This window comes from Ursus maritimus, unplaced genomic scaffold (assembly GCF_017311325.1).
Source record: "Ursus maritimus isolate PB19 unplaced genomic scaffold, ASM1731132v1 scaffold_36, whole genome shotgun sequence".
In the NCBI taxonomy this organism is placed as follows: Eukaryota; Metazoa; Chordata; class Mammalia; order Carnivora; family Ursidae; genus Ursus; species Ursus maritimus.
In genome coordinates, this window is record NW_024426230.1 from 30,600 (window position 1) to 55,022 (window position 24,423).

General features: G+C 41.8%; 2 protein-coding genes across 2 annotated transcripts; both read left to right on the top strand.

The window, feature by feature from the left end:
- Positions 1 to 10,747: 10,747 nt before the first annotated feature.
- Positions 10,748 to 11,911, top strand: LOC103681543 (olfactory receptor 10G2). Its single transcript, XM_008711137.1, has one exon. It carries the CDS (start codon positions 10,790 to 10,792, stop codon positions 11,744 to 11,746), a length of 957 nt encoding a protein of 318 aa, XP_008709359.1. The 5' UTR covers positions 10,748 to 10,789; the 3' UTR covers positions 11,747 to 11,911.
- An 11,332-nt stretch (positions 11,912 to 23,243) lies between these two features.
- On the top strand, positions 23,244 to 24,185 carry LOC103681547 (olfactory receptor 10G3). The gene has a single exon (XM_008711140.2). It carries the CDS (start codon positions 23,244 to 23,246, stop codon positions 24,183 to 24,185), a length of 942 nt encoding a protein of 313 aa, XP_008709362.2.
- Positions 24,186 to 24,423: the final 238 nt, after the last annotated feature.

A 24,423-nucleotide genomic window follows, 5' to 3' on the forward strand; every position in this document is an offset into this window, starting at 1 on the left:
CATCTCGTGGCACTGTAGAGCATTGCCATTTTACACATATACCCCAATGATTAATATTGTTTTTCCCTACCAAAAATATAGAAATTTAGAATCAAAAGAAAGCTTTATTTTTTTAAGATTTATTTATTTGGGGGGGGGAGGCATAAGCAGGGAAGTGGGAGGGGCAGAGGGAGAGGGGAAGCAGACTCCCCACTCTGCGGGGAGCCCAATCATCCCAGGACCCTGAGATCATGACCTGAGCCAAAACCAAGTCAGGTGCTTAACTGACTGAGCCACCAAGGAGCCCCTAAAAGAAAGCTTTAAAAGCATCTAGTCCTTTTCAATTATCTCATTTTACAATTGGCATCATGTAAAACTTGCCTAGGCAGCAAAATTCCTTATGACGCTCTGTCCCTCTACCAGAAACTGGATTTCTTTCCAAACATTGCTCAAAATATGATTAACCATTGCTAAATAAAGCCCTGCTATTATCCATCTAGGTCTGTGCTGAACTGAATGGTCCAGGGGAGAAGGAGCTTGATTAATTACAAATACACCCCTGCAATTTGGAGCATCTGTCCTGGTGGCTCCCATTTGGAGCTTGTATTTGAATCTCTGTGTGTTTTCTCTGTATATGGATATGCAAAGCATCTCTCTCCCTGCTGGCACTAACCAGGGCCTTAGAATGAGACTCAGGCACTTTTGGCTTGTTGCCTCTACAGGCAAAGAGAGGTTCCTCCCACCACTACCCCAAGAAGAGCAAACAGGTGCTGAGCACTGGAGGCATACCTAAGGGAGGGGGCTCACAGAAACAGTGACAAGAGATAAGAAGGGGTCTGGGCAGAGTATCAGTATTGCCCACTGTGGTCTATCTCTCTTCCAATATACTCTCTAAACAGATGCCAGAGTGGTCATTCTACAATTTCAACCTGACCGTGACACCGTCCTATTTAAAGCCTTCAGTGGCTCCCCAGCCCCTACGAAGGAAGGCCAGACTGTTCCATCATGTAAGATCCCAACTATATCTCACTCGAGCTCCATTTACAACCTATGCTGCAGAATCGCTTGCCTTTCCCCCACGCATGCCAGGCTGCTTCAGGTCTCTATCCTTTCGCTCAAACTTTTTCCTCAGCTGAAGTATCCCTCTATTCAAGGAGCAGCATAAGGGTTACCCACCCTGTGAAATTTTCCTGGCCCCATTTGAACCATCCAGCAAACTTAAATGCACCCTTCTGTGTGGTCTCACACTAACCTGTAATTGATGTATTCTTCCCACCACAATGTAAACTTCTTGAGAATGAAGTATGCCTAACCAGTTTTTTCCCCAAATAAATATCTATGTGTTTATTGTCACTGATCTTGAAAACCAAGATTTTTTTTTAAAGACTTTATTTATTTATTTGACAGAGAGAGACAGCCGGTGAGAGAGGGAACACAAGCAGGGGGAGTGGGAGAGGAAGAAGCAGGCTCCCAGCGGAGTAGGGAGCCCGATGCGGGGCTCGATCGCAGGACCCTGGGATCACACCCTGGGCCAAAGCCAGACGCTTAACGACTGAGCCACCCAGGCGCCCCAAAAACCAAGATGTTATGGAAATGGAAGAGGAGCAGAAATCCTAATACACCTAAGTTAAGAGGTAAAGTTAAGATAACAAATGCTGGGTAAACATTAAGGGATCTTGGAATGAAAGGATGTGGACCAAACTCATAAGATACATTATACACAATATACGATTCTCTGTCTTATGTGGTGAAGCTTTGTTCTCCCAAAGGAGATGTCAGTCATGCTAAAGTGGAAAAGGAGAATAAACTTGGGATGAAAGAGAGGCAAAGTCCTACCACCACCATCTGGGCCTGGATTCAGAATGGGGAGAAAGGAAGTTTCTAGGCACAGTGTGGGGCTGAGAGTGGAAACTCTTCAAGCTCAGTCGTGTTGGTTACGCTTACATGAGTTGACCAGAAGAACCAGGTCATTGCGGAGCTGTGGCAAAGCAGCCCAGGCTGGAGGTGGCCCGGCCATAGCAGTGAGAGGAGAAAGACTTCTTCTACACCTGCATGCTAAGAAGTGGTGCTTGAGTGGAGGGAACCTGCCTACAGCACTGGAGCAGAGATGGCAAAAAAAATCTCCACACCAGCAACACCATGTGACCAAAGAACACAAGACTTCTTTATTTTTTTTAATTTTTTTAAAAGATTTTATTTATTTATTTATTTGAGAGAGAGAGAGAGTGAGTACAAGCTTGTGAGAGAGGGAAAAGGAGAAGCAGACTCCCCGCTGATCCCCACTGAGCAGGGAGCCAAACGTGGAGTTCGATTCCCAGGACTCTGGGATCCTGACCTGAGCTGAAGGCAGACTGAGCCACCTGAGCACCCCAAGACTTCTTCAGCAATAGAGCAATTCTCAGAGTTTCTCTTCAGGAGTATTGAAATTATACTGACCTCTGGAATGGATCAGCTCCTGGGTCCTTGGACTTCCCCCAGGAAGCGGGGAGTGGTGGAAATAAGCATGTTTTCACAATAGCTGCGTGGAGACTGCTGAAATTTAATTCAAATATTAAAAGTTGACACTTTATTTCATTTCACAAAGTGAGGTGACACGTATCAATTCCTTATACTTCCCCCAGCCATGGGAGGAAACAGCACTACATCCCTCTGCCCTTTATACCTCTGTAAAGAAGTAATGTTTTTTCAATCTCTTGATGTGCTCTTCTGTTTGCATGTCCGTGAACAGGCCCTTATCTCTAGCCACGTAAAGCACCAATGTGCCAGGAGTTGGGAAGGGAGGGGGAGCATCTCAAGTAAAAAGATTAAGATAGGGCACCTGGGTGGCTTAGTCAGTGAAGTGTCTGCCTTTGGCTCGGGTCATGACCCCGGGGTCCTGGGATCCAGTCCTGAATTAGGTTCCCTGCTCCGTGGGGAGTCTGCCTCTCCCTCTGCCCCTCCCCCCTCCTTGTGCGTGCTCTCTCTCTCTCTCTCTGACAAATAAATAAATAAAATCTTTAAAAAAAAAGATTAATATAGTAATGTCACAGTAGAAATAAACAAGAAAGAAAAATATCTATTCAGCTTCTGGAGGCCAAAACAGGTTTCCATGTCCTCAGCAACACAGCTAACTGGCTTAAAAGTCAGGACTTGTCGGGGCGCCTGGGTGGCACAGCGGTTAAGCGTCTGCCTTTGGCTCAGGGTGTGATCCCGGCGTTATGGGATCAAGCCCCACATCAGGCTCCTCCGCTATGAGCCTGCTTCTTCCTCTCCCACTCCCCCTGCTTGTGTTCCCTCTCTCACTGGCTGTCTGTATCCTGTCAAATAAATAAATAAAATCTTTAAAAAAAAAAAAAGTCAGGACTTGTCAAGAGAAAAAAAGATTTTCTAGATTATTTTATCTGCCACTGTAACACTTCAAGTCAGGTTTGGCAGATTTGAATGTAGAATTTATATAGCAAATATTCCATACAGAATTAAAGGAAAGCAAGAAAACCTTCCCCTGCAAATTTGGGAGGATTATGGAGGAAAGAAAGGAAACAGAGGTAGGCTGTGGAGATTAGATGCCAGAGTCCATGTTTTCCCCACCTTGAGACCAAGTGGAGTGTTTATGGAGTGTAGGAAAACCAAGGTTACCAGAAATAGTAGGCTGTTTCTGTGAGAATGGCATGGAGAAGTTGCAGAAAAACTCAGAATAACTCTGGTGTCAGCTCATAGTACCAGAAAACATAAATATATGAACCTGGTTTTCCAGTGCCTGAATGTGGTGAAGAAGGAAATCAGAGGCACGCGTATGTTTCGCCAGGAAAGACAGAGAAGTATAGAGAATGAGAGCGAATCTGCACCAGGCTGGAGTCAAAGCAAAGTCACCACAGCATGTAGTGACTTCAGACCAGAGACCAAGAACAGAAACGGTGGATTCCAGCTAGTGGGATACTGCTAAATGTTTAAAAACTCCCCTTCTCCCCCTCCCAAAAAAGCCCTGAATTGTATTACTTGCCAATTTCCATGGTTTAAATACTCCCACTACAGTCAGCTTCAAACTCCATCGTATCATCGTTGTATGTAGAGTTGGTAAGGGCAGTACACTGTTATATAGTATTTCCACCATAAAGATATGATCGATGTGAGTAACCTCAGAGCTACTAGTTAAACATGGAAAAATAGAGGTCCATGTCTGGCTCAGTTGGTGGAGCATGTGACTCTTGATCTCAGGTTTACAAGTTTGAGCCCCACATTATATGTAGAGATTATTTAAAAAGAGAATCTTTTTTTAAAAATTTAACAGAAAAATAATTAGAAAGTGATCATTTGAGTATTATTTCACTTCTAATATAATTTATTTCATTGAAAATGTATGTTTCATGGCAAATTTACATTTAAATTTAATTGCAAATTTAACAAAATGCTCACAAAATTTCTGCAAATTTGACGGGAAGCTGTTGTAAGCCAGTAAAAACCAACTTCAGCACGCAACAGATTCCAAATCGGTATGAGGAGAGCAAGTTAGCCTGCAATTCCAGATGGGACCATCTTCACCTGCAGGGTCCAAGGAGCCTACCAGAACTGCCACACCCCAACAAAGTCAAGAGCAAGTGTCCAAGGAGCACTCCAACAATTTGTAACCATCCTGTTTCCCCACTGCCATATAAGAACGATGGGCTCACTACGGACTCTGAGAAACAAACTGAGGGCTTCAGAGGGGAGGGGGGTGAGGGACTGGGATAGGCTGGTGATGGGTAGTAAGGAGGGCACGTATTGCATGGTGCACTGGGTGTTATACACAACTAATGAATCATCGAACTTTCCATCGGAAACCGGGGACGTACTGTATGGTGACTAACATAATATAATAAAAAAAAAACATTAAAATAAAAAAAATTAAAAAAAAAAAAAAGAACGATGGGCTCATCCAATATGTCAAACCGGTGATGACTAAATTCTACTTAACTGACCTAAATATAGGGCATTTTTTTTCCCCACACTATGCAGAGAAATGGGACCATGTAGGAAAGATTAGCTCAATTTAAGAAATTAGGTACATTTTTCAATGCATTTCCGAGTGTCATGTGGTAAATGTGTGATCCCAACACTTCAAAGAAAGGAATCACGGAAATCAGAGGTCACCCAAACAGATCATGTGGCTCTTCACAGTTCACTTTGTAGATGTAGAAATGATTCCTGCTTGCCGTCAAAACAAAAAATAATAAGGATCAGGGGAATGTAGTTCTCACAGGGGAAATGTTTCAGGGTAGAACTCCCAAGAGGTAAGTAGTTCTCTACAAATCTCTTGACAGCATTAAAAAAAAAAGAAAAGAAGAAGTCTCAATCTATAAAGAGCCTTCTAGGGCCCAGGATCTCATAGGCTGTTAGAATAGTCAATGTTTCATTCCCCTGTAAGATTTTAATTCCGTTCCAAAGCAGAGACCCAGCTACCTATCACCACAAGCCCAAGGGGATGCTCTGAAGGACACTCTCCTCACACACTCAGACGTCGGCCTGAGAAAGGCCAGCCTCCTCCAACGTTTTGCTGCTCTGTCCACATGAGTCCAACAAGGGAAGCAGTCCTAATAGGAGGTCAATTCACAATAAGAGCAAAGACTTAATTTCCACACCTTAAAAGTTTCAGTAAGTTTATCAAAAACTGTATGTAGTCTGTCTTTCCCCACCTTCTTCCTTACACCCAAAGTTAATATATATAGCATATGAATTTTGAATTAAATCAGCCTTTCTCCGGATTTGGAAACTTTCTTCTCTGAATTGAGAAGAAGAGTTTTAAACATTTACCTTGTCTTTTGTTTTCTGTATTTTGTGCGAGGTAATAAAGCAATATAAATGCTATAACAGATTCAACATAGTCAGGGACAGGGGGTCTTAATGCTTCTTTTCCCAGTGACAAGAACACTCAGCCAACTTACTTGAAGGCTGGAAGGCCTTCCATTTCAGACCTTTTCTTTTCTTTCCTCTTGCTTTCTTTTTTTTTTTTTAAGATTTATTTATTTATTTTTGAGAGGGAGAGCGGGGGGAGGGGCAAAGGGAGAGAGAAAATCCTGAAGCAGACTCCCCGCTAAGTAGGGAGCCTGACCCAGGGATTGATCCAGGACCCCCAAAACATGACCTGAGCAGAAATCAAGAGTCAGATGCTCAACTGAGCCACCCAGGTGCCCGCATTTCATACCTTTTCTTAAACAAGGTTTTTTGGGTTGTTTTGTTTTCATTTACAGTGCATGGACACTGATAGGATCATGAGAATAAAGTGTGAGTTCTGTCTCCCCACTGCACCCAAACTCTGTTCATTCTCCATGCACTGCCTCTGCCCAGGCTGCATCATGGTCCGAGTCTGGTCCTAACAGCAACCAGGGGTGAACAACTCAATGCTGGGTCATTCCTCATGCCTCAGCCTTAGCAATGCATATCTGCTCTGCATGGAGAAGCCCTCAACGCTAAGGTGCCCTACACAAAATCCCAGTTCAGTGTAGACATACCAGAAAGAGGCCAAACCTCTGGAATAATTTTTTTTTTTTTTTACAAGTGAAAGAGGCACTGCCTGCAAAGGGCTCAAAGTGAGTTTGCCTCCTAGTGAAGGGGAGCCCAGCAACCTATGACTTCCTATCTGACTCTGTAAGGAGGATGACTTCCATTTGACCCTGTAAAGAGGGTCCCACCCTCCCTGACTTTGCTGTTTTCATGCCACCCTCTTCCCTTCCATCCCTAGGAACCTCTGCCTTGAATTTCCAGTCTAAAACCCCTGCACCTAATTATTTGCTGTTTTATTTGCTTTTTTTTTTCTAAAGATTTTATTTATTTATGTGACAGAGAGACAGCCAGCGAGAGAGGGAACACAAGCAGGGGGAGTGGGAGAGGAAGAAGCAGGCTCCCAGCGGAGGAGCCCAATGCGGGACTCGATCCCAGAACGCCAGGATCACGCCCTGAGCTGAAGGCAGACGCTTTAACAACTGCGCTACCCAGGTGCCCCTTATTTGCTATTTTAAATATTAATTATATCAGTGATATCACTAGCTTCTTATTTTAATTGTACACTTTTGATATTAAATTACAACTGTTTTATAAGATGGCCTTAACAATACCAATACTATTTAAAACAAGAAATTTTGGAAACCATTTCAAGTTAGCCTCCGTGTGGATACTTAAAATGGTCTTTTATTTTTTATTTATTTATTTTTTATGAGCACTGGGTGTTATAAGCAACTAACGAATTGTTGAGCACTACATCAAAAACTAATGAAGTGTACTATATGTTGGCTAAAATGGTCTTTTTTTTTTTTTTAAAGATTTTATTTATTTATTTGACAGAGATAGAGACAGCCAGCGAGAGAGGGAACACAAGCAGGGGGAATGGGAGAGGAAGAAGCAGGCTCATAGCGGAGGAGCCTGATGCAGGGCTCGATCCCATAATGCTGGGATCACACCCTGAGCCGTAGGCAGACGCTTAACCACTGTGCCACCCAGGCGCCCCCTAAAATGGTCTTTTAACTGATAAATCTAAGCTTGCTTCACTTCTCAATTTAAATAGCTGAAGACACCACAACTGCAAAAAATTAACAGCCCTATAATAAAAAATCACAGATAAATTAAGAAAGAAAATTATTCAATTAGTTTCCTTCTTTTGTTTTTTTCTAGGGTGGCTCCTTTTTCTCTAGAAAAGAGAAAAGTCTGTTCTCTTTTCTAAAACTCTTGAGTGGTTTACCCCTTCGACAGACACTCCCTGCCTCTGCAGAGATTCCACCTCACACCCTCTCAAGTCAAAACCACTGTTGTCTGCTGTCTCTACCTGGAAAAGGAGGCTCTCCCTCAGACCCACCCATTGCAACCACCCTGTCCCCGTGCAGGCCAGAACACCCAGGGCCAGATAGGAGGGGGTGCGCCCCCCAGCCTTCTCCCAGCAGGTCCACTGGGAAAGTGCATCCAGATGTGTGCACCACAGCTGGGAGGAAACTCAGAATGATGAAGAAAGATTAGCTAAGGGGGATTTTTTACTATGCACAGATTCATTATGGGTATTCTCCAGTTAACTGCCTTTTTAGTATAATCCTAATATGAATTGATTTATGAAAATTTGATTTTCAGAAAAAATTTTAGAAACACATCATTTGCTTAAGGTAGAAGTGTATTTATAGTATGTATCTCCTCTAGCTGATAAAAAATAAGTTTTCATACTTGGCAACATACACACGCTTTCAAATTTTGTCTTCTTTCTGTTCTAGCCAAAGAAAGTACCATCCATCCTAAAAGAAATTATTCTTGCTTCTGAAAATCAGGTAATAGAAAGCTAATATATTTTTCTCTTTGCAAACAGTCTATAATTAATATTTCTATGGATCCTATAAAGCAAGATACATTCAGTATTATTAATAATTACTGGCTATTTTACAGTCACTTAGTTCTTTTTAAATAATAATGAAGATAAAATATGTTTGAGATTGGGGGTGCCTGACTGGCTCAGTCAGTAGAGCATGTGACTCTTGATCTCAGGGCTGTAAGTTCAAGCCCCACATTGGGTATAGAGATTACTTAAAAATAAAATTTTAAAATAAATAAATATATATATGTATATATACACACAAATATATTTTGAGATTGGTGTTTATAAACATATTTTTTATATAAACACATATTTTTAATGATATTCCAGTGTTTAGATCTGTCAGTGTTCACACCTCTATACAACTAACGTCTTATAAGTTTAATTTTTTTGTTGTTTCTTAAGAATTACATGATGTTTTAGTTTAAGCATAAAAAAATACCTAAAACACTATTTGGAGGAAAAACCCTTTTTTGAACAAACCATTTATTAAAGGGAGTTTTTAAATAACATAGGGCTCAGATGTTTAATACCTTTATTTTTAAAATTTTTTTCTTATGTTAGTCACCATACAGTACATCCTTAGTTTTTGATGTAGTGTTCCACGATTCATTGTTTGGGTATAACACCCAGCACTCCTTGCAATACATGCCCTCCTTAATACCCATCACTGGCCTATCCCAATCTCCCACTCCCCTCCCCTCTGAAGCCCTCAGTTTATTTCCCAGAGTCCATAAAAAGGTTCTTGAGAATCTAATTTGTTGGAAAGTCAAATAAGGTCTTCAAATAATAACACACTAAATGTCAAATCCTACAGTAATCAGTCTATTTTAATCCAAATCACCAGAAGCAATAAACTAGTTAGGTCAATCAGTAAAGTTAAATAACATTCTAGAACAAACAGAAAACAATGGATGATGCCTTTGACTTTGTTTACACTGGGGACAGACTCATACTGCTGGAGTATATGGCCAATCCCTCATCCTACACTCCTGACTATGTGACATAAAGCACAAGAGATGTGATCACACAGGGAAATGGGATGCAGGACTAACCAGGGTTGGCAAAAGCTATTCAGTCAGCCAATCAGCCAACAAATATTTATTAATTATCTTACTGTTGCCAAACACTGTGGCGGGTGCTGCAGATACAATAAAAAAACAAAACAGACTCGGTCTTTGCTCTGAAAGGGCTCATAATCTAGTACAAGAAACCAGTGAGCATTTAGGCAAATCTCATCATACTGTACTGCAGTCACCATTTATAATATAAACTCTTATCTCCCAGAAGATTGTCTTCTAAGGGAGAAAAATTCTTCCCAAAGGAGGTGACAGCCAAGTGAATTCTGAACAGTGAGACCATATTAAGATGAATCAGTATATTCCAGGAGGAGTGGATCCAGTAGGTCCTTGGTACTCCAAGGGAACCAAAGGAAGAAAGACTATAGAAATATGTAAGGGCCGGGGGCACCTGGCAGCCTCAGTAGATTAATTTGATTTCATCTCAGGTCGTTACCTCAGGGTTATGGTATCAAGCCCTGTGTTAGACTTCACACTCAGCAGGGAATCTTTTTTTTTTTTTAAGATTTTATTTATTTATTTGTCAGAGAGAGAGAGAGAGCACAAGCAGGGGGAGCAGCAGAGGGAGAAGCAGGCTCCCCACTGAGCAAGAAGCCCGATGTGGGGCTCGATCCCAGGACCCTGAGATCATGACCTGAGCCGCAGGCAGACGCTTAACCGACTGAGCCACTCAGGCGCCCTCAGCAGGGAATCTGCTTGAGATTTTCTCCCTCCATCCTCTCTCTCTCTCTCAAATAAATAAATAAATCTAAAAAAAAATGTAAGGGCCATATCTCAAAAGTTCTTGTAAATCATGGCAGGAGACATTTTAAGAAGTCAGAGACCAACTGTTGGGATAGTAATTACGGAGTAATTATTCCACACTCCTCCATGCCAGCAGAATCCACTTCTCTGTGGTCCCAATTGGGGGTGTAGACCCATTACCTGCACTATTTTTCAGACACGACCTTGTGCCTTCATTTCCAATACTTGTAACACGTCTCCCATAGAAGGAGCATTTCAGGGGCTCCTGGGTGGCTCAGTCGGTTGAGCATATCTGACTTTTGATTTCAGCTCAGGTCATGGGATGGAGCCCTATGTCAGGCTCCACACTCAGCTGGGAGTCAGCTTGAGATTCTCTCTCTCCTCTCCTTCTCCCTCTGCCCCTCCCGCCAGCTCACTCACTCTCTCTCTCAAGTAAATAAATAAATTTTTTTAAAAAGAAAAAAGAAGGAGCATTTCAGGACACCTAGAAACTAACCAGCCTCTGAGGGATTGTCTTACAGAGCAAACCCAGATGATTGATGGCAAATGCATTCTACTTAAAATAAGAAGTTCTCTGTTTTCCTTCTAGATTCTGGTCATCAGACAAAAGCATTCTCTTGCCTCTTCCCTGTGTATATTTCCCTTGTCTGACTTCACCATTCATCTTAGCAGACTACAGAAAGACATGGGAGAGACCACAAATACATCCCTGGACACGGTGGTGACAGACTTCATTCTCCTGGGCTTACCTCACCCCCCGAGTCTGAGGACCCTCCTCTTCCTGGTCTTCTTCATCATTTACGTCTTGACTCAGCTGGGAAACCTGCTCATTCTACTCACCGTGTGGGCTGACCCAAAGCTCCAGGCTCGCCCCATGTACATTCTTCTGGCCGTGCTCTCATTCCTGGACATGTGGCTCTCCTCAGTCATCGTCCCTCGAGTTTTTCTAAACTTCACTCCCGCCAGCAAGGCAATCCCCTTTGGTGGCTGTGTGGCTCAGCTGTATTTCTTTCACTTCCTGGGCAGTACCCAGTGCTTCCTCTACACCCTGATGGCCTACGACAGGTACCTGGCAATATGCCAGCCCCTGCGCTACCCCGTGCTCATGAATGGGAGGTTATGCACCGGCCTCGTGGCTGGAGCTTGGGTGGCAGGATCCATCCATGGGTCTATCCAGGCCACCTTGACCTTCCGCCTGCCCTACTGTGGGCCCAACCAGGTGGATTATTTTTTCTGTGACATCCCTGCGGTATTGAGACTGGCCTGTGCTGACACAATCATCAATGAGCTTGTGACCTTTGTGGACATTGGGGTGGTGGCCGCCAGTTGCTTCATGTTAATTCTGCTCTCCTATGCCAACATAGTCCACGCCATCCTAAAGATTCGCACTGCTGATGGGCGGCACCGAGCCTTCTCCACCTGTGGCTCCCACCTAACCGTGGTCACTGTGTACTATGTGCCCTGTATCTTCATCTACCTCAGGGCTGGCTCCAAGAGTCCCCTGGATGGAGCAGTGGCCGTGTTTTACACTGTTGTCACTCCATTTCTGAACCCCCTTATCTATACCCTGAGGAACCAGGAAGTGAAGTCTGCTCTGAGGAGAATAAGGGCAGGTAGAGGGGCCGCCAGCGAAAATAAGTAACTACAGTCTCGGGGACTGCCTGCATCACCGTTGCTACCACAGCTCTCAGCTACTGCTGCATGTGGGAAACATTCAAAAATAGATGTTGGCTTAAGCTGGACTGAGTGTATTTCTACTACAAAGAAGCTTCTAGTGCTATATTTAACCTCAATAAATTGGCCAGAACTCTTTTTTACTTTTCTGACCCACCTCTCAGGAGAAAGCACATTCTACACAAACATTGAATATGAGGAGTAAATACTGTACCGAGGAGGAGGGAGATTATTCCAGGAAAATTTGGGGGAAACCAGTGTAATGCTGCACTATCACCCTTCATCCATTGCTTCACTCATAATTCCCCAAAGCCTCTAGGCGCTTGCTCCTATCAAGGAGATGAGTCACCTGCCGACCTGGAACACTCACTTCAGAATTTTAAGTGAGAGGAAAACAAACCTCTAACTCTTTAAATCACTGATTTGTAATTGGATTACTTTATAGCAGCAGCTTTACCTCACCCTTATTAATACGTCACTCAATCAGCAACTTTTTTTAAGCTAAAAAAGTAAAGACTTTTGGAGTACATCTAAATTGTCCAAAGTATCAAGAAAAACTTCTGGCAGGATATCATAATGTCAAATAGTCAAAGATCTGGAAGCCACCTGGTCAGTCATTCAATGGGCCAGTTACTCACACAACATCCCTCCGACCAGGCCAGCGTGATATAAATGACCTTGACTTACCCACTGTGACCTGTCCTCCTCTTACCTGGAGGAACAAGAAAATACTTGAAAGAAGTTGGAGAGAGAGAACTCACTTACAGTATAAGAGCAAAGGTCAATAGCTCTTTCAGAAAATGAAGGACAGTGGCTGCAGCATTTTACATTCCCACCAAGAGTGGATGAGGGTTCCCTTTTCTCCACAGCATCACCAACACTTGTTTTCTGTTTTTTTCATAACAGCCATCCTAATGGGTCTGAATTGGTACCCCATTGTAGTTTTGGTTTGCATTTCTTTTTTTTTTTTTTTTAAGATTTTATTTATTTATTTGACAGAGAGAGACACAGCCAGCAAGAGAGGGAACACAAGCAGGGGGAGTGGGAGAGGAAGAAGCAGGCTCCCAGCGGAGAACAGGGGGCTCGACACAGGGCTCCATCCCAGGACTCTGGGATCACGCCCTGAGCCGAAGGCAGATGCTTAATGACTGAGCCACCCAGGTGCCCCTTGGTTTGCATTTCTGAATGACAAGTGATGTTGAACATCCTTTCATGTGCTTGCTGGCCATTTGTAGCCTTCTTTAGAGGAATGTCCATTCAAGTCCATTGCCCATTTTTGTTTTGTTTTGTTTTAATTTTGTTGGGGTTTTTTTAAAGATTTTATTTATTTATTTGCAGGAGAGAGACAGCCAGCGAGAGAGGGAACACAAGCAGGGGGAGTGGGAGAGGAAGAAGCAGGCTCTTAGCAGAGGAGCCTGATGTGGGGCTCGATCCCAGAACACTGGGATCACGCCCTAAACCGAAGGCAGAAGCTTAATGACTACACCACCCAGGCGCCCCCCTTGCCCATTTTTGAGTAGGGTTGTTCATTTTTGTTGTTGTGAGATTTAGGAGTTCTGGATATTGATTGTTTATCAGGTATATAGTTTTTAAATATTTTCTCTCATTCTATGGATTGCCTTTTTATTCTGTTAATAGTGTTTTTTAATGTACAGGCATTTTTAATTTCCATGAAGCCAAACTTGTCTATGTTTTCTTTTGCTTCCTGTGCCTTTGATGTCATATCCAAGAAATCATTGCCAAATCCAATATTGTGAAGTTTTTGTCCTAAGTTTCCTCCTAAGACTTGTATCGGTTTAGGTCTTTACAGTTAGATCTTTGATGAGTTAATTTATGTATATGGTGTTAGGTAAGAGTCCAGCTTCATTTTTTATATGTGAATATCCAGTTTTCTCAGCACCACTTGTTGAAAAGACTGTCCTTTCCCCCAGTGAATGGTCTCGGTACCCTTGTCAAAAGTCATGTGACTATATCTTCTATTCCCAGTTTGTTGAGTGTTGTTAATCAAGAAAGTGTTGAATTTTGTCGAATGCTTTTTCTGCATCTACTGAGATGATCATATGGTTTTTTTCCCCTTCATTTTCTTGATATAACATATTACATTGATCAGTTTTCATATGTTGAACCATTCTTGCATTCCAGGAATAAATTATGTTTGGTCTTGGTGTATAATCCTTTTAATATGCTGGTGAATTCTGCTGCTAATATTTTATTGAAGATTTTTGCATCATTGTTCATAAAGCGCATTAGTTTGTAATTTTCTTGTAGTCTTTTTCTGGCTTTGATATCAGGGTAATGCTGGCCTCATAGAATGAGTTAGTGTTCCCTCCCCTTCAATTTTTGGAAAAGTTTGAGAAGTATTGGTATTAGTCCTTGAAATGTTTGGTAGACTTTGTCAGTGAAGCCATCAGGACCAGGGCTTTTCTTTGTTGGGAGATTTTTTATTACTTATTTAATTTTTTTACTGGTTATAGGTCTTTTCAGATTCTCTGTTTCTTCACAATTTAGTCTTGGCAAGTTTTGTATTTCTAGGAATTTGTTCATTTCACCTAGGTTATCCAATTTTTTGTATACAATTGCTCATAGTACTCTCCTATGATCCTTATATTTCTGTAAAAGTGGTAGTAATGTCCCCACTTTCCTCACTGATTTTGGTGAGTTGAGTCTTCCCTCTTTGTTTCTTAGTCCATCTAGCTAAACCTTTGTCAATTTCTTTGATCTTTTCATTGACATTCTCTATTTTTCTATTCTCTATTTCATTTACTTGTGTTCTAATTTTTTATTATTCTCTTTCTTCTGCTTACTTTGTATTTAGTTCTTCTTTTTCTAGATCCTTTAGTTTTAAAGATAAGTTGCTTTTATAATTTTTTTAATAATTTTTTCAAAGTTTTCTTTAAGGGGCGCCTGGGTGGCACAGTCGTTAAGCGTCTGCCTTCGGCTCAGGGCGTGATCCCAGCGTTCTGGGATTGAGTCCCACATAAGGCTCCTCCGCTAGGAGCCGCTTCTTCCTCTCCCACTCCCCCTGCTTGTGTTTCCTCTCTTGCTGGCTGTCTGTCTCTGTCAAGTAAATGAATACAATCTTTAAAAAAAATTTTTTTTTTCTGTAAGTGTTCTCTACACCCAACAGGGGCTTGAACTCATGACCCTAAGATCAAGAGCTGCATGTTCTACCAATTGAGCCAGCCAGATGCCCCAGTAAATTGTTGATTGAGATCTTTCTTGTTTTTGGTTTGGTTTGATTTGGTTTGGCTTGGGGGGGGTGTGTGTCTGTGTCTGTGTCTGTGTGTTTCTTTTTTAAGTAATTTCTACACCCAACATGCGGCTCCAGCTCACAACCCTGAGATCAAGAGTCGCATGGTCTATCAATTGCACCAGCTAGGCACCCCAAGATCTTTCTTGGTTTTTAATGTAAGCATTTACAGCCCTAAGTTTCCCCCTTAACACTACTTTCACTGTGTCCAGTAAGTTTGGGTATGTCATGTTGTTTTCATTCAATCTTTTATTATTTTCTAATTTCCTTTGTGATTTCTTCTTTGGTCCATTGGTGGTTTAAAAGTGTATTATTTGGGGGCACCTGGGTGGTTCAGTCAGTTAAGTGTCCAACTCTTGATTTTGGCTCAGGTCATGATCTCCCAGCATCTGGCCCCATGCTTTGCAGGAAGTCCACTTGAGATTCTCTTCCTCTCCCTCTGCCCCTCTCCTCACCTATGCACACAGGGTCTCTCTCTCTCTTTTTCTCTCTAAAATAAATAAATAGGGGTGCCTGGGTGGCTCTGAAGCGTGGGCCTTCAGCTCAGGGCATGATCCCAGGGTCCTGGGATCGAGCCCCACATCTGGCTCCATGCTCCACTGGGAGCCTGCTTCTTCCTCTCCCACTCACCCTGTTTGTGTTCCCTCTCTCGCTGGCTGTCTCTCTCTCTGTCAAATAAACAAATAAAATCTTTAAAAATAAATAAATAAATAAATAAATAAATAAATAAATTTTTTTTAAGTGTGTTGTTTGGGAGCACCTGGCTGGCTCAGTGGGTAGAGCATGTGACTCTTGATCTCAGGGTCATAAGTTCAAGCCCCACATTGGGCATAGAGCTTGCTTAAAGAAAAAAAAATGTATTGTTTCATTTTGACCATTTTGTGAATATTCCAGTTTATAGATTTCTTTTTATTAACTTCTAACGATCTCACTATGATCAGAGAACATATTTTGTGTAATGTCTATCTTTTTAAATACATTGAGACTTAATCTGTGGCCTAATATATGGTCTAACCTGAAGAATGTCCCATGTGCACTTGAGAAGAATGTGTATTCTGTTTTGGGGTAGACTATTCTGTATAATCTATTAGGTCTAATTGGTTTATTTTTGTTTAAATCCTCTCTTTCCTTATTTTCTGTTGTTCTATCTATTTTGAGTGGAGTACTGAAGTCTCCAACTATTATTGTAAAACTATTTCTCCCTTTAATTCTGTCAGGTTTTGCTTTAGATATTTTGATCTGTCATTATGTGCTTAAATATTAATCATTGTTCTATTTTCTTGTTGTATTGAATCTTTTAATGTGTAATGTCCTTCTTTGTCTCTTCTAACTTTTTTGTGTTTAATCTATTTTGTCTGATGTTACTATAGTGACTCCTACTCTTTTTGGTTATTATTTACATGGAATATCTTTTTTTTTAAGATTATTTATTTATTTGACAGAGAGCGCGTGCACACAAGCAGGGGGAGCAGGAGCAGGAGAGGGAGAAGCAGGCTTTCCACTGAGCAGGGCGCCCAACACAGGGCTTGATCCCAGGACCCCGGCATCATGACCTGAGCCAAAGGCAGATCTTAACCAACTGAGCCACCCAGGTGCCCCATGGATATCTTTCTTTCTTCTTTCACTTTCAGCCTGTTGGAGTCTTTGGATCTCTAGTGAATCTCTTTCAGACACCTATAGCTGGATCACGTGTTTCTATCTATTCTGCCAATCTGCCTTTTGATTGCAGATTTTAATCCATTTACATTTAAAGTAATTACTGATAAGGAAGAACTTCTGTCATGGACTTTTTTTTTTTTTTTAAGATTATATTTATTTGAGGGGTGCCTGGGTGGCTCGGTTGGTTGGGTGTCTGCCTTCAGCTCAGGTCATGATCTCAGGGGTCCTGGGATTGAGCCCCAAGATGGGCTCTCTGCTCAGCAGGGACCCTGCTTCTCCTTCTCCCTCTGCCTGCCTCTCTGCCTACTTGCACTCTCTCTCTGTGTCAAATAAATAAATAAATAAGATCTTTTTTAAAAAAAGATTTTATTCATTTAAGAGAGAGAATGAGCAGGGGGAGGGCCAAAGGGAGAGGGACAAGCAGATTCCCCACTGAGTGTGGAGTCCAATGTGGGGCTCAATCCCAGGACCTGAGATCATGACCTGAGCCAAAGTTAGATGCTTGACTGACTGAGCCACCTATGTGCCCCTGAAACTTTTTTCTAAGATTTATTTATTTTTACAGAGAGAGTGAGTGCACATGCATGGGGGGAGGGGCAGAGGGAGAGGGAGAGAGACAATCTCCAGCAGACTCCCCACTGAGTGTGGAGCCCAAACAGGGCTCCATCTCAAGACCCCAAGATCATGACCTGAGCCTAAACCAAGAGTCAGACGCTCATCTGACTGAGCCACCCAGGCACTTCTCTTTTTTTTTTTTTTAATATTTATTTATTCTTCTGTTGTTGAAGTTCATGTGAAATTCAAATGTCAGTGTCTACAAATAAAGTTTTACATAATGCAGCCGTGCCCATTTTATGTGTATTATTTATGGCTGCTTTCATGTATAATGGCAGACTTGAATAGTTGCAACAGAGACTGTATGGTCCTCAAGGCCAAAAAATATTTATTATCTGGCCTTTCCAGAAAAAGTTTGCCCACCCCTACTCTAGACACTTCAATACCAAGGTGACTTCAGAGCTATAGAGATGACTGCAAACATCTGGGGTTAGGCGGAACAGATCACATCTAAGGTATTCTCAGAAGGCATAGACCATCTATAGACATTGGGAAATAAAATTGGAAAAGTGGTTCAGAGAATTCCAAAGATAAGACTAGCAGTCAAACCAATCTCAAAGTATTCAAAGAAACAGGACCAAGAAATACTAGCAAAGGAGCACCTGGGTGGCACAGTTGGTTAACCATCTGACTCTTGGTTTCAGCTCAGGTCGTGATCTCGGGGTCGGAAGATTGAGCCCTGCGTCTGGTTCTGCCCTCACCACAGAGTATGCTTAAGACTCTTTCTCCCTCTTCCCCTGCCCCTCCCCCTGCTCTCTCTCTCCCTCTTTCTCTAAAATAAATAAATAAATCTTTAAAAAGTAAAAATCACTGCTCAGTGAGCATGACTTATGATACATAGATGATAGCTAGATTGGATAATTTCTCGTGTTCCACTAACCCTGAGATTCTCTTTCTCCTACACTATCAGATACATGTTAACACCTTAGTAATTCTAACAAATGAGTTTTATAACATGTGAATGTGCCAATAAGAAGACATCCATGACTAGTAAACAACCACACTAGTTTTTTGTTTTGCTTTGTTTTGTTTCTATAATTTCTTTTTTGGAAGAGAAAAGAAATCACAGATATGAAATATCAACAAGCCTTATGAGCCCCCCAGATTTTGTCCCAGCTGATGTTACAAAATTGGAAAAAGCTAGAAACTAAGTATCCCAGGAAACAAACCATAGATATTGGTCTTGTCTCATCACAGGGGTCCCATTACAATATTCCCCAAAGTATAGGTCTCACATACTGTAATTGACTCTGGGGAAAATAAAAGAAGTAACAGAACACAAGGGAAACCAACCTTAGCAGTTGCCTTCATTGGGGGCCACAACTCTTCCCCAGCATAAGGCAATTGGAAGAGGACGTTTACAAATAAACAAGCAAATAAATCAACTTTCAGTAATTTGGTCCTTCATTTTGATCTAACCAGAACTGATTAGGTCTTCTGCCATGAGCTCTTCACAACAACTACTGCTGACCCTGTGGGATCCAAAATCATTGAAATCTCTCTAGGAACAAATTTAAATCCCCTCTCACAGACTGGAAGAGGGTTTTCTGTGGATACTGACACCTCCAGGTGAAGGGGATTCTCTCCCCCAAGTAACACCTGCCATTGTTCTGTCCCATTTTCAGAATTAATCATCACCCACAGGATTTGATCACTGATGTGAAGAAGTGCTGAAAAGAGAAGAATGTAAGAGGAAGATACTCCCAAATATAGATGAACACAGAGTAAGTTTCAGATACACGTAAATGTTGGGTCCAAACACTGTGCAAAGGATTTTCCACTCTCAGTCACTTCATCTCTCAATGTCTTTCCTTGTCTACTCAATATATTTCTTTTTCTGCTCGCACAGAAATTTTCTTTACTACTCTGTTAAGACAATGCAGCTACCATTTAGCTAATTTATGTCAAGATAACACTATTTCCACAAGACTTTTATTGGTTACATATTTATCCAAAGCTACCTTTCTTCAGAGGTTCGTTCACTGCCTAGATTGCTTACCAATCAGAAAAGGTAAGACTATCTTGAGTTCTGTGGTGGTTTCATATCTACTCCTTGCTGTTTGTTCCTTATCAGGTCCCTTCCTTCACCTTTAAGACAGATTCTTTGCTCAAAATTTGAAGGATGGATAGGAGTAAAATTTTAATCTCCTTTCTATGTTAGTGAATATGTTAGACATGTCAAATTCATTGCTCTAACAAGGGTTTTACATGTTAGTGGAAATGTTTTATCTCATTTCTCAGACTTAATAATTCAAATTTTTCTCATCTCATTGTATATGTCTGTATTCATTCCAATGTTATTCCTCTAGATCATTTTCCAATTTACATGTCTTATTAGAAAATTCAGAAAATGGCAATAGATCATCTAAGTTTTCTAAATATTTGAGATGCTTTAAAAAAAAGATTTTACTTATTTATCTGAGGGAGAGAGAACTTGAGCAGTATGGAGGGCGAAGGGTGAAGCAGACTCCTTGCTGAGCAGGGAACCCAACACAGGGCTCCATCCCAGGACCCTGATATAATGAGCTGAGCTGAAGTCAGGCACTTAATCGACTGAGCCACCCAGGTGCCCCTGAGATGCTTTTTATAAATTAAAAGAAAGTCTATTGAGTGGATTGTATTTAAAAAAATGTTTTTGTTTATATTTACTTCATGCTATTTGAGAGATAGGTGGTTAGAGTTATTTTTTTTTAATATCCATGAAGTTTTCATCAGTGTCCCGTTCCTTTCTCTTTGTGCCACATTCTTCTCTTTCTCAGCACTTTCATCATTAAAAGGAGTTAATGCATGTCAGAGCTCCATCTGGGTTATTAATGAATCAGATTAAGTAGAAGTTCATCCAGTGAATACCAAACTTCATACTTGGAGATCAAGGATAATGGCAGTACCATAAGGAAGATGGTCATAACAGATCAGAGGCAAAAAGGAAGTAGTCCTATTAATCTTTATAGCTAAGTGAGAAAAAAACTTGTTAAATGGGAAAAAACTTATTAAAGAAGTGGAGGAAAGCTTAACTGCAACTGGAATGAGATCACACCTAATAAGGACAGTAGTAAAAATAAAACTACATCCCATCCCCTCATTGTTCCCGTTAAGATGGATGTAGGCAGCTGGCTGGCTCAGTCAGTAGGGCATGCAATTCTTGATCTCAGGTTGTTAAATTTAAGCCCCACATTGGGTGTAGAGCTTTCTTTGTCCAAAAATGAAGGAAAGAAAAATATGGATCTAAAGGGCAAGATTAGGAAATACTATTCTCTCTAATTGATTACAACAAGAATTGGCACACTCCATGTGGACTGGAATTCCCTATCTACAACAAATTTCCCCCAAATTGCTAGAGACTAATTCAGAGAACATTCCCTATTACAAACAGGAAAACAGTACAGAAAACAAATGAGGAAAAATGATTAGGGAAATTAAACTCAGGAATTAAAGAGTAAAACTCTGTCAATGTAACCCCACTACTTCCCAGAAGAGAAAAAATATTGTATCTGAAGGCAAGATTAAAGAATCCCCCTAGATGAAGGTACTGTGTAATTTACCAGGCATAATTCATTGATACCTATCGCAGCCTAAATTAAGTATGTCCCATCAAATTCCCTTTGCTCTGATTCAAAACTTAGAAATATGCATCTGAATTCTAATTTGATTTCCAGAGAGCTTGATATTAGTAAGTGATTGCCCTGGGTACTAAACACACTATTTCAGTCATGGGAATGAGATCTCCCACTGTAAATTAAGAAATTGGTTGTTTGGTTTACACGTCATTCTCTCAGGTATTGAATAATGTGAATTGGTTTCCCAGGGCCTGATTCCTCTAGGGAGACCTGACCAAATCAGGCTTCTAAATCTGCAGAGTTTAACATCAGACCTCTGTGACCCCAGAAAACTATAGCATCCCATGACAACCACCAGAGAAACCACCTGAGCTCCTTCAGGCCAGGACTGCTATTGAGGACTTGTGAATTTCTCAAGGAACTTGTATGGGAGCTTAAACCCTCTGCAGTTTCTGAAGCTGGGAGGTGAAGAGGCCAGTGTCTGTAGCCCTGGCATCCAGAAGAGCTCTGTGGTCAACTTTTTGAAGGTCAACCATCACTGATTTCCTGCAACTAAAATATATTTTTTAAAAATCACAACTGCTATTCCATTCACTTGGGAGAAAAAAAAAAACACGACATGAGTGGAAGGATTTACTGCTGCCTTTTTGAAGTGCTATAAGAGATGGTTGAATAATGAGAGCTAAGCTTTGACAGGGTAGGGATACAGCAGTTTTAAAATTAAGTGTTTAATATAAGGATTGAGTAGAACTACCTACCCGTTATTGGTCAATTTGCCAGAATTGGGTCCAGAGTTTCATTCCCCATCCTCACAACTTCAATAAGGAAATAAAAACCCAGCGGAGCTGTGAAACAGTCTCAGAACCAACAGGCTAGCTGATCACCCAGTTCCATTACAATATTTACATTTTGGGTTTCCAGCTAGCAGCAGGACCATCTGTCCATGAAATCTTACTCAAGGTTGCCACTTCCCTGCTCTTCACATTCATCTGAGCCAGAGCACAGGAGTGAAGTTGGAGGGAATCACTGATCAGAGAGCTGACTTCTCTATGAATCTCACTCTCTTCCTTCTGAGTGGACATGAATCATTCCAGAACAAAATCAATCAATCCATCCATTTCAATGTCTTTGACATTGCACTTCAAGCCATAAGCTTAGATACTGGAGAATCATACAACTAAGAAGAGTTTTAAAAGCTCATTAATCAACCTTTTTCTGCAGGTGGTGAAATGCCAATCAAAAGGTTGGACCAAGAACTTAAAATAACTCCTCCACACTGAGAACCATTTGTCCTACTCTAGCCATCACTCATCCTCTGTCATCCTTGTTTTTTCTCTCATCTCTGATGTCTCACTACAGGCATCCATCTTTGCTTCCTTTTCTCCTCTCTTCCTTTACCATGTCCCAAGGGTACATTATTATACACAAGGACACTGAAATACATAGTACCAAGTACCAACCACAACTTTACTTAGGTGCTTACAGCCTCATGGGCATTCTCTCCCTTAATTTACTTTTTTAAAGGTTTATTTATTTTAGAGAGAGGGAGAGTGCACATGAGCAAGGGGTAGAGAAGAGGGGGGAGAGAGAGAGAGAGAGAGAGAGAGAGAGAGAGAGAACTTCAAGCAGACTCCATGCTGAGGGCAGAGCCTGATGTGGGGCTCGATCTCTTGACCCAGAGATCATGACCTGAGCCAAAAACAAGAGTCAGACATTCAACTGACTGAGCCACCCAGTCTCTTCCCACTTCCTTTAATTGTAATGAACTTGGAGAGTAGACTTGCATAGCATCAAGACCTGTCACATACAGCTAGCCGTTTAATCAAAATTCTATTCCATTCCCTCCACTACAAAAGAAGACAAAGAATTTTCTCATTTCCTTTTTGCATACTCCCCACTCTGTAAGTTTATGTCCTGGTAGAGATAAGAATGAGCCAGTGGATTCTGGAGGTTTCTGAACTGGCAGAGCCTCTAACGTTTCCCATACAAGTCCTTTCCAATAAACCCTTAATCTTTGGCAAAAGTGTTCCAGGTGCAAACTTCTAGGAGCAAACTTTTTCTGTAAAGACCCAGAGAGTAAATATTTTAGGCTTTGCAGGCTAAATACAACTACTCAACTCTGCCATCATAGCACCAAAGCAGCTACAGACAATACGTAAGTAAATGAGCATGGCTGTGTTCCAATAAAACTTTATTTACTAAACAGGCCAACTCCTGCCATAGAGCATACTTCTCCCTATTTGTCATCTCTCCACATAAGACAAAAACTTCTCTACCATTGTCCCTGCTTTTTACGATCTCTTTCTCCAGTTCTTCCTCACTTCCCTCTCACTTCCATGCTAACGCTTGTTTTGTCTGTTCTCTAGATAAGATCTCTCCAGAGGATGGAAAGAGTCAACAGCACATTGTTGACTGAGTTCATTCTCACAGGAATTCCCTACCCTCTCAGGCTAAGGATGTTCCTGTTTGTGTTCTTTTTGCTAATCTACATCCTGACTCAGCTGGGAAACCTGCTTATTCTGGTCATTGTCTCAGTGGACCCACAGCTCCATGCCCGTCCCATGTACATCTTTCTTGGTGTTCTCTCCATCATTGACATGGGCATCTCTACCATCATTGTCCCTCGCCTCACGATGAACTTCACGTTAGGCATTAAACCCATCCCATTTGGTGGCTGTGTGGCTCAGCTGTATTTCTATCACTTCCTGGGCAGTACCCAGTGCTTCCTCTACACCCTGATGGCCTACGACAGGTACCTGGCAATATGCCGGCCCCTGCGCTACCCCGTGCTCATGAATGGGAGGTTATGCACCAGCCTCGTGGCTGGAGCTTGGGTGGCAGGATCCATCCATGGGGCTCTCCAGGCCATCCTAACCTTCCGCCTGCCCTACTGTGGCCCCAACCAGGTAGATTATTTCTTCTGTGACATTCCTGCGGTTTTGAGGCTAGCCTGTGCTGATACAACAGTCAACAAGCAGGTGACCTTTGTGGACATTGGGGTGGTGGTTGCCACTTGCTTCTCCCTGATACTCCTCTCCTATGTTCAGATCACTCGGGCCATCCTGAGAATCCGTACAACTGATGGGCGGCACCGGGCCTTTTCAACCTGTGGAGCCCATGTAACCGTGGTCACCATCTACTATGTGCCCTGTGCCTTCATCTACCTGCGACCTGAAACCAAGAGCCCCCTGGATGGGGCAGCTGCCTTATTTCCCACAGCCATCACCCCTTTCCTCAACCCCCTCATCTACACTCTGCGGAACCAGGAGGTAAAGTTGGCCCTGAAGAGAATGATAGGAGGCCCTGGGACGAAGGGTGAGGTTTGAAAGTGTCTACAGTTTATTCTAATGCTTAGATTTCGGTGAGGGTTTTTTTTTTTCTTATTTTTCTCTTTTACGTAGCCACATAATATCAATACAATAAGAGAAAACACAGTTTTAAGTAAAATACTACTTTCTAGCAGTTCTTTAGTGTCCCCTTCAGATCAACTCTCAGCTGCTCCGACGCAGAAAGTGAGACCACAGTCACTCAGAAGAGAGCAAAAGCTGGCACACTTAGACGTCC

Excerpts from the sequence above, each read along its gene's own strand:
- LOC103681543 (XM_008711137.1), top strand. The coding sequence starts at position 10,790 with ATGGGAGAGACCACAAATACATCCCTGGACACGGTGGTGACAGACTTC.
- LOC103681547 (XM_008711140.2), top strand. The coding sequence starts at position 23,244 with ATGGAAAGAGTCAACAGCACATTGTTGACTGAGTTCATTCTCACAGGA.